The 13,335-nt window shown below is 45.9% G+C and overlaps 1 protein-coding gene across 2 annotated transcripts in view; it reads left to right on the top strand.

Annotated features, from left to right (window-relative positions):
- The window catches only part of LOC149336251 (uncharacterized), a 34,468-nt gene that overhangs the window by 12,761 nt on the left and 8,372 nt on the right, over positions 1 to 13,335 (top strand). For both annotated transcript variants that reach the window (XM_089552783.1, XM_089552782.1), the window contains one exon: positions 8,552 to 8,684. In XM_089552783.1, the coding sequence (XP_089408909.1) occupies positions 8,552 to 8,684 (133 nt within the window). The remainder of the gene's footprint in view (positions 1 to 8,551; positions 8,685 to 13,335) is intronic.

Raw genomic sequence — 13,335 nt, 5'->3', positions numbered from 1 at the left:
ATCTGGCCATAGTCTTTATCCCCGCCCGTGTAAAGGTCTCTCAAAGGCGGAGGAGCGGCTTCTGCTTCGCCTATATACAAATACTTTGCTGTGCCCGGCAGCTCTAAAACACTTTGACCCTTCTTTCTCTGGCAGCTGTCCGCACTGTGCGGAGAAGTCTTCGGACATCTACCACATGGTGTGGGCCTGCCCCTCCAACCCTGCTATCCCCCCTCACCCCAACCCAACCCGGGAGGACTGGGAGGCGACCCTGCTCGGCTGCTCTGACCTGCAGGCCCAACGGGCCCTGGTCGCGCGAGCCCGGGCAGCGGCCGACGCCACTGGGGTCCCGAACTAGGGACCTCCACCTAGTACTTGTGAGGGCTGGCCCCCTTTGGGTCAGCTCATACCTCACCTCCCGAAGTTTATCTGTAAATAGATGTTTTCCACCACCACCACACCTTTTCGATAAAGGCTGATCGAACGGTCACTTACACAATCATTCCCACGCTTACCGATGAGAAATTTTTTACCGGAAAAAATTTTTAAAGAGAAGCAGAGATCAGGTCGCACGTGAACTTGCCGAGGCGTTTGTAAGTTTGTAAGTGGGATCGACTGGACCTCGCTTAGGTTTGCTCTGCCATGAATTGTTCCCCCGTTCTTTATAATGCAGTCATGTTTTCTTTAAAAGAACAGTGAGGACAAATTCAGGTTAGCCTATGTCTTCCAGAGCCGCTGCGGTGGCTCAGTGGTTATGGTGCTCGGCTGCTGGCCCGAAAGACGCGGGTTCGATCCCGGCCGCGGCGGTTGAATTTCGATGGAGGAGAAATTCTAGAGGCCCGTGTACTGTGCGATGTCAGTGCACGTTAAAGAACCCCAGGTGGTCGAAATTCCCGGAGCCCTTCACTACGGCGTCTCTCATAGCCTGAGTCGCTTTGGGACGTTAAGCCCCGTAAACCAAACCAAACCAAACTATGTCTTCCGATTACCGCATCCTACCGAAAAAGAGGCTTCTTTCCCTGAAAACCAAGTTAAACGAGCGAAAAAACCCCCAGAAAACTGACGGTTGAGTTGCGTAGTTAAGTCAAATCCGAACAAGGTGCGCTAGTACTTCGCTTTTAACTTCAGTTCCGGTGTTAGGATACATTGTTTAAGGATGGAAGTTGTTCGGATAGCGTTAATGGATTAAAGGGTCCCTAAAAAGGGTGTTCGAGGTTGCCTATAATACTCTTGCATTATGTAGAGTACAGGCCACCGAATATTCCTGCCGCGTACCGGACCTCAAAAGAGAACCGATCATTTACAATATAATTTTTAAAATTGCCGCTTCCGCGTCTCGCGGCGACCTGCAGTGCCAAGCTTTCGCCCGAATCCGCGCGCAACGCGCCATGCCGCGCTCTTTACGTCACCAGCTAAGGGATGATGTCATTGGTTCGCCGTGAAGCCTCTTTCTGACGTCACGCCGCTCCCATGGCCGCGGCCTGAGGCCGGAAGAAAAGGCCGGAGAAGCAGTGCTCAAGAATTTTAACTCTGTTGATTTCCGTGCTTCGACCGAACGGAAACAAGCTGTCAAGCTGCTGAACGAGATGAATCTGGACGCTGTCAAAAACTCAGTGTCAAAAGCAGGCAGAGATTTTCTGGAAATTTTCCTCACTGGCAAAACGCGCAAGCTGGACTGCCCGCTACGTGCGATTGTGTCCGAGAGAGACAGTTGGCAACGTTCTGTTAGCTCCTTCCTAAAACGCCACCTCGACCAAGTTTTGGGACATGATCCGTTCCTCATCCGTAGCTCCAGAGACCTTGTGCTGGCTCTGGAACAGGGAATGCGCTCTGCTTACACAGCTATTTCCGTTGATGTACAGGGTCGTCCACTCTTAGTTAGAACGCGCTACCGCGTGGCCGCACTCTTCAGAGGGCCACCGCATGCGACACAGTCGCTCATCGCAGCAAAGTGGCGCAGGAGAAGGTTTACCTGGACATGGTGCTTCGCGTCATCTGCCACTTCGCTTCGATGCGCAGCCGTTTCAGACGCAGTGACCCTCCAAAGAGCACGGCCATGCGCTAGCGCATTCTAACTAAGAGTGGACGACCCTGTACAAGATCTTTTTTATTCAGTACTGCATGAAGGGTTGTACACTGCTGTGAGGGATTGCATTCAAGAGCATGGTGAACTAGTTTTTCGTAATACGGCTGGCATCAGTACCGAGCATTTTTTAGAGCTTTTACAGTTTTACCTGAGTTTTACAGCCACTTTTTACGACGGACGCTTTTATGTTCAAAAGTCCGGAATTTGCATTAGGTCTTCAGTTGCTCCCGTGCTGTGTGACATTTTTATGGCCTTTTTAGACAGACGCTTAGAAAAAGAGCTTTAAAGCATCCTGTATCACGTGTGTTTCTTTATGTCGATGACTTTCTAGTGATTCTAGACAATTCTTCTAACTATGACCTTGACAGTGCTGTCACTAACATTCTTAACGCCTTCTCCTCGGAGGGGCAAGGCTTGCTTTTTACTCATGAACTGATAAGGGACCACCGCATCCAGTTTTTAGACCTAAATCTGCACTTCACTGACGCCCACGTTTGCTGGTCGCATAGCTCAAGGTGGAATAAAAGTCTACTACCCTATAAAAGCGCTCATTCCAAGCTAGTAAAACGTGGCATCATCATGTCTGCCTGCCTCGCTGCCCTGCAGAAATCCTGTACCCACACCATGTCATCCAGTTTTCAGTGTCAAGTTGTGCGCATTCCTTCTGCTGGCTATCCGCGTCATCTACTTCTTGGCACCTGCGAAAGCCTGCTTCAAAGGCTAAAATCTTCACATGAAAAAGATAAAAGTTGCTCGGAACCCAAGCCACCATTTGTCATGCCGTATTTTCATTGCCTTTCCCATAACATCAAGAAGGTAGCGGAAAGGTGTGGGATTCACGTTGTTTTTTCGGCACCCTGCAAACTGAAAAAAGTGTGCCCTCTAGTGACTGAAACAAGAAAGGAACCCACAACTTGCAAGAAGAACCACCGGAGCAAGTTCACAAAATGTGCTTCCGAAGTTGTTTATGAAATACCTCTGTCATGCGGTCGTTTCTACATAGGCCAGACTGGCCGTTGTTTTAATGAGCGCGCTTTGGAACACAGGCGATCCCTCAGCAGCGGCACTGGCAGCAATCTACCCTTGCATTGTAAGAGCTGCGACACCAAAAACTGTTCTCCTTACCTGGAAAAAACCAAGTTCCTTTCTAAGGCCAAAACAAAAACCGAAAGAGAAGTTATCGAGGCCTATTTCATTTCTAAAAGGGGCGATAAGTGTGTTAGCGCGCCTTCTTTATCTCTCTCAAGGCAAGAGAACAATTTCTTAGGTGGACACATCCGAGCTTTTCATGGGTCGTAACCACACATGGTCTTGTTGACACTGTCATTGCCGTACGCACGTTGCCTTTGCTTCTGCTTGTCTCCTTGTTTGCTGTGATAGCCTTTATAAGCACCCTGCTTTCGCTAAATAAAGTCAGTTGGAAGTCTGCGCTTTGTGTGTGTGTATTCGTGCCTTATTTTGTGCCGTCGTCTTCGCGCAGTTCTGTTTCGCTCTAACCATGAACCGACTAGCCCAACATCATGTCTTACTTCTGTATACCGAGCCCCTCATACCCCTTCACGTGTCTGCTTAATAGCTTAAGGAGGGCCTCGGTTCTGGCAGTCTTGATGCCATAGGAAGCCTAAAAGGGTTCTCACACAGCTTCCACCCTCGCCGTTCGATGACGTTCCACGTCACACCAGCGGTAACTCAGGCCGTTCTACGTCCGCCGCTTACGGACGTGGGTGGCGCTGATGAACACTCTCAAGGTTAGGTTACTTGTAAACATAAATACCCCCCGAAGGAGAAGATTTGACAGCTGTCGCCGTAGCTCAGAGGTAGAGCACCGGACGCGTGATTCGGAGGTCGTGGGTTCGGTTCCCACCGGCAGCACGTGGTTGTTTTTTCTTCTGCTGTTCTAATCAGTTATCTTTAAGCGATAGCATATTCAGTACTATTCTCCATTGATCAACACCACAAAATAAATAAATATAAAAATCCCCTGTGTTCCTTGGTTTCTGTGGCTGTTGGCTTCTCTTAAAGGGATATAATGTAATGAAGACAGGACTGGCACATCACAGTTTCAGCAAAGTTCAGCGCACAGCAGAGGACTCAAAAGATGGTTGGTTGGTTGGTTGGCCTCAAGTAGAATGGCACATACCCACTACGGGGGAGTGGCCACGACACAGGCGGTGAACTGTTGGAATGATTAGGAGCTTTAGAGGAAAAGGAGTATTAATAAATTATAGGCTGACAGATTGGACGACGCAACGAAAGGGGTCCTGTTAGCTGGGAGATCGAAGATGGGACGACGGCTTTATGTGCAAATTTGAATGCATCATATGGAATGGATCAATTTTGTATTGACTGAAAGAGAGACAGAAAAAACAATAAAAAATGAAATGAAATAAAATAAAACAAAAATATAATAATAATAATAATAATAATAATAATAATAATAATAATAATAATAATAAATGAAATGTTTGGTAATCAGAAAAATGAAAACAAATGGAAAAATAAATACATAAAATTTACATTAGCATGGGAGTCGCTGTGTTTCTAGAAGAAATTTTTTAACTGCACAGCGCGCACTCCTGTTGCTTCGTCCAAGCGAAGTAGCGCCAAAGGAAAGAACAACCTCAGTGGACACAGGCAGACCCAGCTGGTGAAACGGAATTTCTAATAGGCGCCTCCTCAAAGAAGAGAATCGGCGGCAGAACAGCAGGTAGTGATCCACTGTCTCAGGCTCGGCACAAAATGGGCACAGTGGAGAAACCGCCAGACCAGATCTGTGAAGGTAGAAATTTAGCAGAGGAACTCGGCATCGCAAACGCGTGAAAGAGACCTCCAGTCTGCGCGAACTCCAGTCTTTGCTGCTCCAAGGGTGCAGAAGGTGCTTATATTTGGGAGATGAAGTAAGCGCCGAGGCTGAAAATTCCTGAAATATTGTGTAACTGCGAAACCTCACCGCAGCTGTATATGCGCAGGTTGGCAGGACAGCAATTATTGGGCCACAGAGAGAGGCCCTTGCTAATTAATCAGCAACCTCATTTAACTGAATGCCCACATGACCCGGTACCCAAAGCAACCTCACCGAATTCAGATGGAGCGGGATCAGCTGCTTAAAGAGGCGTAATGTCCGAGACTCAGAGGGTGATGATAATGAAAAGCAACTAGATAGAGAGTCCATCATAACCATGACTTGGGAAACAGCAGGATCTAATTTACGTAAGGCTAGAATAACAGCTAATAATTCGGCCAGATAAATTGGAGTGAAGTCAGGGAGACGGAGAGAAAAGGACCATCCCAATGCAGGTGAAAAAATGCCCACACCTGCCTTTTCACGATCCTGCGAGGCATCGGTAGCAATGAGAATATGAAAAGGAAAGGACCTTAGGTGGTCCTGTAACAAACCGTGAAGGAGAGGAAAGGGCTGGAGCTTGGCATTCGATGGGAAAATGTTATCAAATGCAATCTCGACTGAAGGTGAGATGTTATGCAGTGGATGGATATCTGTGAGCTTAATGTTTAAGGGATCGAGGAGAGACTGCACGAAACATATCTGCGGAGTATGCAAACGAGACCAGGTGGCATTTAAAAAGACTGCGGGTTGACTAAGAAATATTACATTGGATGTGTGGAGAGGAGAGTCGCACAATTTTAAAAAGGTTTGGACTGTTAAAAGGCGAAATCTGGCTAATAAAGATGGAATTCGCGCCTCAAGGAGCAGGACAACATTAGCTACATACTTTGGAAGTCCCAAGCAGAGGCGCAACGCCTCACGCTCCAAGAGCACAAGGGGTCGAAGTTTATAGGCAGGAGCTCCTGAGAACAAAACACATCCGAACTCCAAAATTGGGCGGACATACATTTTATAGATCAGCAGAAGTGTGTGCCTTCTCATCCCTGACCTAGCGCTGCAAAGCCGACGCAGGATGCCAATGGCCCGAACTCCTTTTACAGAAACTTGTTCAATGTGAGCCCGCCAGGAAAGAGTAGAGTCATATATCACTCCAAGATACTTCACTGTTTGAACCTGAGGAATTATATGATTTCTATAAGCAACGCAGATATGTACAGGATGAGAAACCGGGAAGACCAACAAGGCGCATTTGTTCACATTGAGGGACAGATGAATACTTCCCAACCAGTTGTCAAGATGGCTGACTCGCTGACCGAACCACACGCACACTTCGTCTTCGCCGACCGACACACGCACACTTCGTCTTCATCGTCGGCGCGCTCATATGAGCACGCATATACGTAAAATTCCGAGCAAGCGCCCCCCCTCCAGCAAGTCGAAATCACTGGCAAAGTAGGGGGGGGGGGGGGGGGCGCTATCTCGGAACGGCGCCAAAATTCAAGATGGCGGCGATTTTTTCACGCCAGAAAAAAAAAGTGCACTGCACATGGATTTAAGATTTTATTTATCTCCAGCAACATGAACTTCATTGAGTGAAAGATTTATGACTGCTATGTCAATCACTCTCAAAACTATCAAAAGTCTCCTCCAAGTCAGTCGCAAAAGAAAGTTCACAGCATTCCGCTTGAAGCCCACCCCGGTCTTCTGGCGCCATGGCTACAGTGTTTCCCAACTGCGCGTTGTTGACTATTCTGACAGCCTCTTCAGAGAGAAGCCGGTTACTAACTGCACGTCCTGCCCTTGTTTCCCGCTCGAAGAGCGCATCGTCCACGAGTTCACTGAAAACTGGGGCGCCGTTACTCAGCTTCGATGTTTTGCTCTCCCGCAGTTATGCTGAAGCATCTTTTTGAAATTTTCATTTCATTTCATTTCATTTATTTTTTTTAATAAATGAAATGAAATGAAATTGTCCCATTCCCGTATCCGTATGCGGTCGAGCTTGAAATGCCGAGACGTTTGGTGCAGGTTTCTTCCGTTTTATCGATGCCATTGTACGACCTCAACTTTCTTCGCCACTGAGTACGAATGCACCGGCATCGCGAACTCGACAACGCCAAAACAAGACAAATGGCGCGTGCAAACGAGCATGCGAATGGCTTGAAAAGCAGGATTGGATTGGATTCTTGAACTGGATGGGGCAGATCAGTGTTGCTTGGGCGCGGTACGTTACAAGAAGGCGTGCGGGGGGGCGCTTTCCCGGAAAGGCGCGGAAATGTGAAATTGACAGTGAAGTTAGGGGGGGCCCTTGCAAGGGTGGGGCGCTTGCTCGGAATTTTACGGTATATATATATATATATATATATATATATATATATATATATATATATATATATATATATATATATATATATATATATATATTGAAGAACGATGGATAGCTGGGCGAGTTTGTAATAACACATCGTGGGAGGGAACAGCGCGAACAAGAAGACAGACGAAGCAAGAGGACACAAAGACGAGCGCTGACTCGAAACTGAATTTTTTATTGAAAAGAGAAAACATATATACATCTTAATCACGTTAACAAACAGAGCAAAGAACATTGGTCTAGCAGAATCAATATCAACAATCTCACCATATGCCACGTGGTGAACTCCGAACAAAGGCACCCCTGAGAACCCAAAAGAACTCTTGTGCAAAAAAGTCTACATTGGTCAGACAGGCTGCTGTATTAACCTTCGCCTGAGGGAATATCTTAACTCACTTTCAGATACCAGATAATCACATCTTAAAGATCACTGCCGCGATTGTGGGAAAGAAAACGATAAAAAGAAACAGAAAAAGTGCCGCCCTTTGGTCACAAAAACTAAAATTATGTTCACCGGGATAAAATGACCAGGGAGATTATGGAAGCTTATTTCGTAAGGAAGAAGGAATCGCAGTGTATCAGCCAGCCTTATTTGGCATTAGTTGGCAAAGAAGTATCGTTTTTAGATAATTCGTGACTTCTTTCATTTGGGTTCTCAAGGGTGCCTTTGTTCGGAGTTCACCACGTGGCATATGGTGCGATTGTTGATCTTGATTCTGCTAGACCAATGCTCTTTGCTCTGTTTGTTAACGTGATTAAGATGTATGTATGTTTTCTCTTTTCAATAAAAAATTCAGTTTCGAGTCAGCGCTCGTCTTTGTGTCCTTTTGCTTCGTCAGTCGTCTTGTTCGCGCTGTTCCCTCTCACGATATATATATATATATATATATATATATATATATATATATATATATATATATCCACATCACGTCAACATCACGACGTTGAATCGAGTGGTGGGAAAAAAATGTTTCATTCTCAACTCCAAATTTCTCAGCCAAGAATATTTTTAAATTCCGAACGAATGTCAACAGAGCCACGAGAAGTTGAACGATTCAATTTTACTAAGAAGAAAATTAGGTCACGGTTTTCCTTTAAATATTCTGCCGCTTTTGCCGCTTTTTAAGCGAGGCTTGTTTACACTCCTTTTTATAACTTTACTTTCCCTTTTTCCTTATGCCTAATGGCAAACAGCTCGAATAAAAAAAATATTCCGGGTGCTTCAGAAGTGATTGAACGACATTATTTCATGCTATTTTTTTCATCATTACAGGAGTGGTTCCTTATGAGTGCGAGCCACGCACCGTAAGCCTCTGCTACGATGGCTATCATCGCTACCTCTCGGATCCCAGAGCGCGGCCTGAGGACATACGCACGAGCGATGAAGACCTCGATAAACAGTGCAGGTATGCCAGCATATAAATCCCTTCTTAAGAACACACAGCCGGAAGCACTACTTCACGAGGTCACTTGAAACGGACTTTGTTTTATCCTTGACCTTGATAGTGACCTTGGGCAAACCACAAATAAATAAATAAATAAATAAATAAATAAATAAATAAATAAATAAATAAATAAATAAATAAACAAATAAATATTGCTGTGACTGGTATTCGAACCTGTGGCGGCGCGAGTTTAGCTGGCCACTGCACGACAGCGCTTGGGTAGCACGTTAAAGAACCCCAGGTGGTCGAAATTTCCGGAGCCCTCCACTACGGCGTCTCTCATAGCCTAAGTCGCTTTGGGACGTTAAACCCCATAAACCTAACCTAGCCTAACCTCGCCTCTTTTTTTTCTTTATTGTTGGGTATCGCCTCAGCCGGTCAAGCTTCGTGCTAAACTTCAACACACACAAGCGCTGTGCATTGCACATTGTCTTCTTCATCCACTAATTCTGCTGTCAAACTAATATTCGCGTTTAGAGCTATATGTGGCGGCAGTGACAGATAGGTGTGCGCTGCATGCGTTGGCGTGGACAACGTTGGCGGTGCGGAAACACGGCCCTAGAGCAATGCGCATTGGCGTTGTCAACATTGCAGCAGAAACGCGGCACTGGAGCATAGGCCGCCGGAGTACAATGGGCAAGTTGGAACTGACGATGAAAAAGTTGAAGACGCGCATAACTGGTACGTGGCGGTGGTGTCCATCTGCAAAAAATTGGCAGTGGCTTAGCTCTGCTATATCAGGATATACGTAGGGTGAGCAGTGACGTCACGTGGCTCTGCACCGGCGGCAGCAGCGGCAGCGGCGAGCGCGCGCGACGAGGCGCGCCAGCTGTGCGCAATGACGTCACTCGTTCCTCGCGCATGCGCACTATGGTCGACGGAGGGAGCGCGCGAAACGGCGAGACCGTGGCCAATGTAGCTCACGCTACAAAACTGTGCTTTCCCGCAATATTTCATGCTTAGCAATACTGAACCGCCAGCCAACTTTTTTTGTGCCCTAAACGGACCTAGACAAATTTTTTGGGGAGGGGTTTTTTTGTTTTCAAAGTTCTTAACTAGTGGCAAATAGAAATATATATATCTTGCGGAAAAGTTTAGAATTAGTGAATTTGGTTGATTGGGGATATGGTTGATATTCGCTTTTCCCTTCGTCGGCATCCAGATAAGCCCATTTCTGAGACATTTTCTTCAACCGTTTCCCGTTCGTATTTTTTTTTGTTTGGAAGGAAAGGGGAGATATTGTGAAATCATACTTCGTCAGCCCATTTGTCGGACTATGCATTCCATCATTCCATAGGTTACATCAATACTCGCCGTTGCATCCTTAGTACCCATTTCATGGCCGCATCATATCTTCGTTTTTTTTTTACCTCTTCCACACTGCTCTCCTTCTGTCTTTATCTCCCAAATTCCCCTCCCTACGCAGAGTAGCATGCTAGCGATTTTTAAACGCCGGCTAAATTATCTGTATTTCATTAAAGAGTCTCTCTCTCTCTCATACTCTGCAGTTAGACTTTCTACCGTAGAATTCAAATCGTAAAATGGATTAAGCACATATAGGCTAACTGTCGGATAATCAGAATTTGTCATCATCATCGGCGTTACTACGCCCACTCCCATGTCGCCCACTCCCAGGCCTCTCCCATGTCGCTCCAATTAACCCTGTCCTTTGCCAGCTGCGGCCACCGCATCCCCCCCAAACTTCTCAATATTAAATTTTACTGCTTACAAAACCAGAAAATTATTAAGATCGTGTTTCAGCTGTGTAAGCTAGGACTGACAGCTTTAGTATAGAGGGCTTTATGCAGCCTACAGGTCATACACATGACGCACACGGGATACATATGCGATGCACACGGGATACACAAATTGTTCAGCAGCATGTACCATGATTTTCAGCATACTGTCTGCGGGTTATATATAAGTATAAAAGCTGTAATTTTGCTGACTGCAGCATGTTTTGCTTCAATATTGGCCAATATAACATTAAGTTCCCGACCCAGCTCTATATGGAAGTTTTGTGGTACCTCAGCTGTGCTGCTTTCATCGAGTGGCTGACTAGCTGCACGTGTGCTTAGTTGAAGTAGTCGCTGTTTAGATTTCCAATACACAGAAATGGGCGAGTAAGTGGTGGAATCTTGTGAAGTGATGCCTTGCCACCTTATCAATGGCTTGGTTGAAGGCAGCCTGCGGAAGTTTGTGCCCGATGCCCGATGAAGAGATTAGCAACGAAAATCTCGAAGGGAATAACGAGTCTTTCCACATATAAGCGACAGATTTTTATGTGCTTCGAAAGCTCAGATCATATTTATCAACGCGTGCTCTGGCCACTGCGGACTATGTACTGGGTGCGGAAAATGTAGTAAAATAAATTTGTTTCCACTAAAAATTTAACTCGGTGGGTGCGAATCGTATACCGGAAATTACAATGCGCATGATACGCACACAAGAATGCGCTTAGTCTTCCTGTGATCTTTGCACAAAATGACAGAGAATGTTTACAGCATTCGTATGCAGTGCGAAAGCGCGGCGTACTTCACCCCTTGTACTGTGTCATCTGCTTATAATGCGAAAGCATCTCTTGCCTCATGAGTGGCGTGGACAGGATGTGTCGCCACGGCCTCTAGACAAGAATTGTGGACTGAGCGTTTCCTCTTGAACTGTCGATCATTGGGTATAAAAGTGTAGTTATGATTTGTAATGGTTATTAATGATTGAATGGAAAGTTTAAATGACCGAATTACTAGATGAAAAAATTAAATAATAAGACCAACTCCGACAATTACAGCGAGGGTAATTCACGAAATTGGTGAATTACTAACAGTTCTTCCAGAATTGTGCGAACAATGAAATTAATGAAGTAATTAATTGCACAAGAACGTAAAAACTAATTATTGATTTTAATTAGATGTAAACAAATTAACTGCTACTTAAGTAATTATTTTAATCGATTAATTGATTGAATGATTAAATAATTACTATTAATGACTAATTTTAAAACACAAATCATCGCTCTGCTGGCGACCATGGTCAGGTGAGAACTGCAAGTTTCTTAAGAAGCCTGCAATCGCGATCCGCTCCTTCTTTAGAGATGAAAAGCACAGGATGTTAATGCTCACCGACAACCTTCCCAAAGCGCACCAAGCCATGGTAGCCTTCTCAGAGTCACTGGACATCTAAACCGCGCCTCATGTCTTGGCTGAGGTGTCCACCAAAAGTAAGACAATTACTACAATTTTTCACTCTTTTCTTAAGCAAATTTTGTTCATTCATTCGTTTCTTTATTCTCCTCGTTGGCGCCGTTTAGATCCCAGTAACTTCGCCATTTCAGCATTGCATCTTGTCAGTAAATCCTCTTAATTAGGTAATGGTGTAACGACATTCCTGTGCATTTCAATATAGGGGCAGTTTCGAGATTTTTTTCACATTTTCCCACCGGCGTCTTGCAATGGACACATTGCCCTGCGCCGCCGCGGTGGCTAAGCGGTTATGGTGCTCGGCTGCTGACCCAAAAGAAGCGGGTTCGATCCCGACCGCGGCGGCTAGAATTTCTTTGGAGGAGAAATTCTAGGGGCCCGTGTACTGTGCGATGTCAGTGCACGTTAAAGAACCCCAGGTGGTCGAAATTTCCGGAGCCCTCCACTACGGCGTCTCTCATAGCCTTAGTCGCTTTGGGACGTTAAACCCCATAAACCAAACCAAACATTGCCCTGCGACGTATTTCGTAAATAGTACACACTGTACAAGCTTTGCCAGTCACTTTCCCAGTGGCTGGCAGTTTTGCACCGCCAGCACAACTAATACGAACGCAACTTCAAAATAGAGATTAAAGATCCCTGCTGGTGGATAACCTGCTTTCTGTTGACTTGTAAGTCTACCTTTGGCGTCCTACTTGCCATTTATCTGTCTCTCGATAATGACCTCTAAAAAATATAAGGGGACACTTCAGCTCCATCTTAAGTGTATGATGCGATAGCTTAATTGGTTAATGCCCATATATGCAGAATTGGTCATTCTCTACTTAACATTCATAGACCCATTGGAGTTCTTATACCAGGCCTGGCGTATTGGTGCAGCGGTTAAGCGATGCGCCACTGCCCTCCGACGGCGGAAGCTGCCACCGGTGGGGCCTCTGTGACCCAGGTTGCTCTTGCCGAGTGACCTCTAGCGACCAATGATCAATTTAACCTCCAGCGGCCACGGTGCGCAGTTTTCTCAGAATCCGGTTAGCAGGTTGTGATGACGCCACAAGGTTATGCGACCTAGGTATCTCACCTGCCTTCTATAGGCTGCTTTTCTGGGGATATTTCGGGGATTTTCCGCTCATGGTCAACGACCGCGTCTACGGTGACGCCGGAGTTTCTGCGACACGAGTTCCTTAACGTTGTGCTAATTAGGTCAAACCTAAACTCCTCACACTGGCGAGGGAAGGTGTGGAGCTTGGAGGGATGCTTTCCTACCTAGTTCACAGTCCAAAACTTCCGAGTGAGCCATATTATCATCTCTGTGCATTGTCTGTTCATTGTGCGACGTCAGTGCACGTTAAAGGACCCCAGGTGGTCGAAATTTCCGGAGCCCTCCACTACGGCGTCCCTCATAGTCTTAGTCGCTT

This window comes from Amblyomma mixtum, chromosome 7 (assembly GCF_055824585.1).
Source record: "Amblyomma mixtum isolate Tamu chromosome 7, ASM5582458v1, whole genome shotgun sequence".
Lineage (NCBI taxonomy): Eukaryota > Metazoa > Arthropoda > Arachnida > Ixodida > Ixodidae > Amblyomma > Amblyomma mixtum.
The sequence above is the reverse complement of the archived record's forward strand: the minus strand, read 5'-3'. Positions and strand labels throughout refer to the sequence as shown.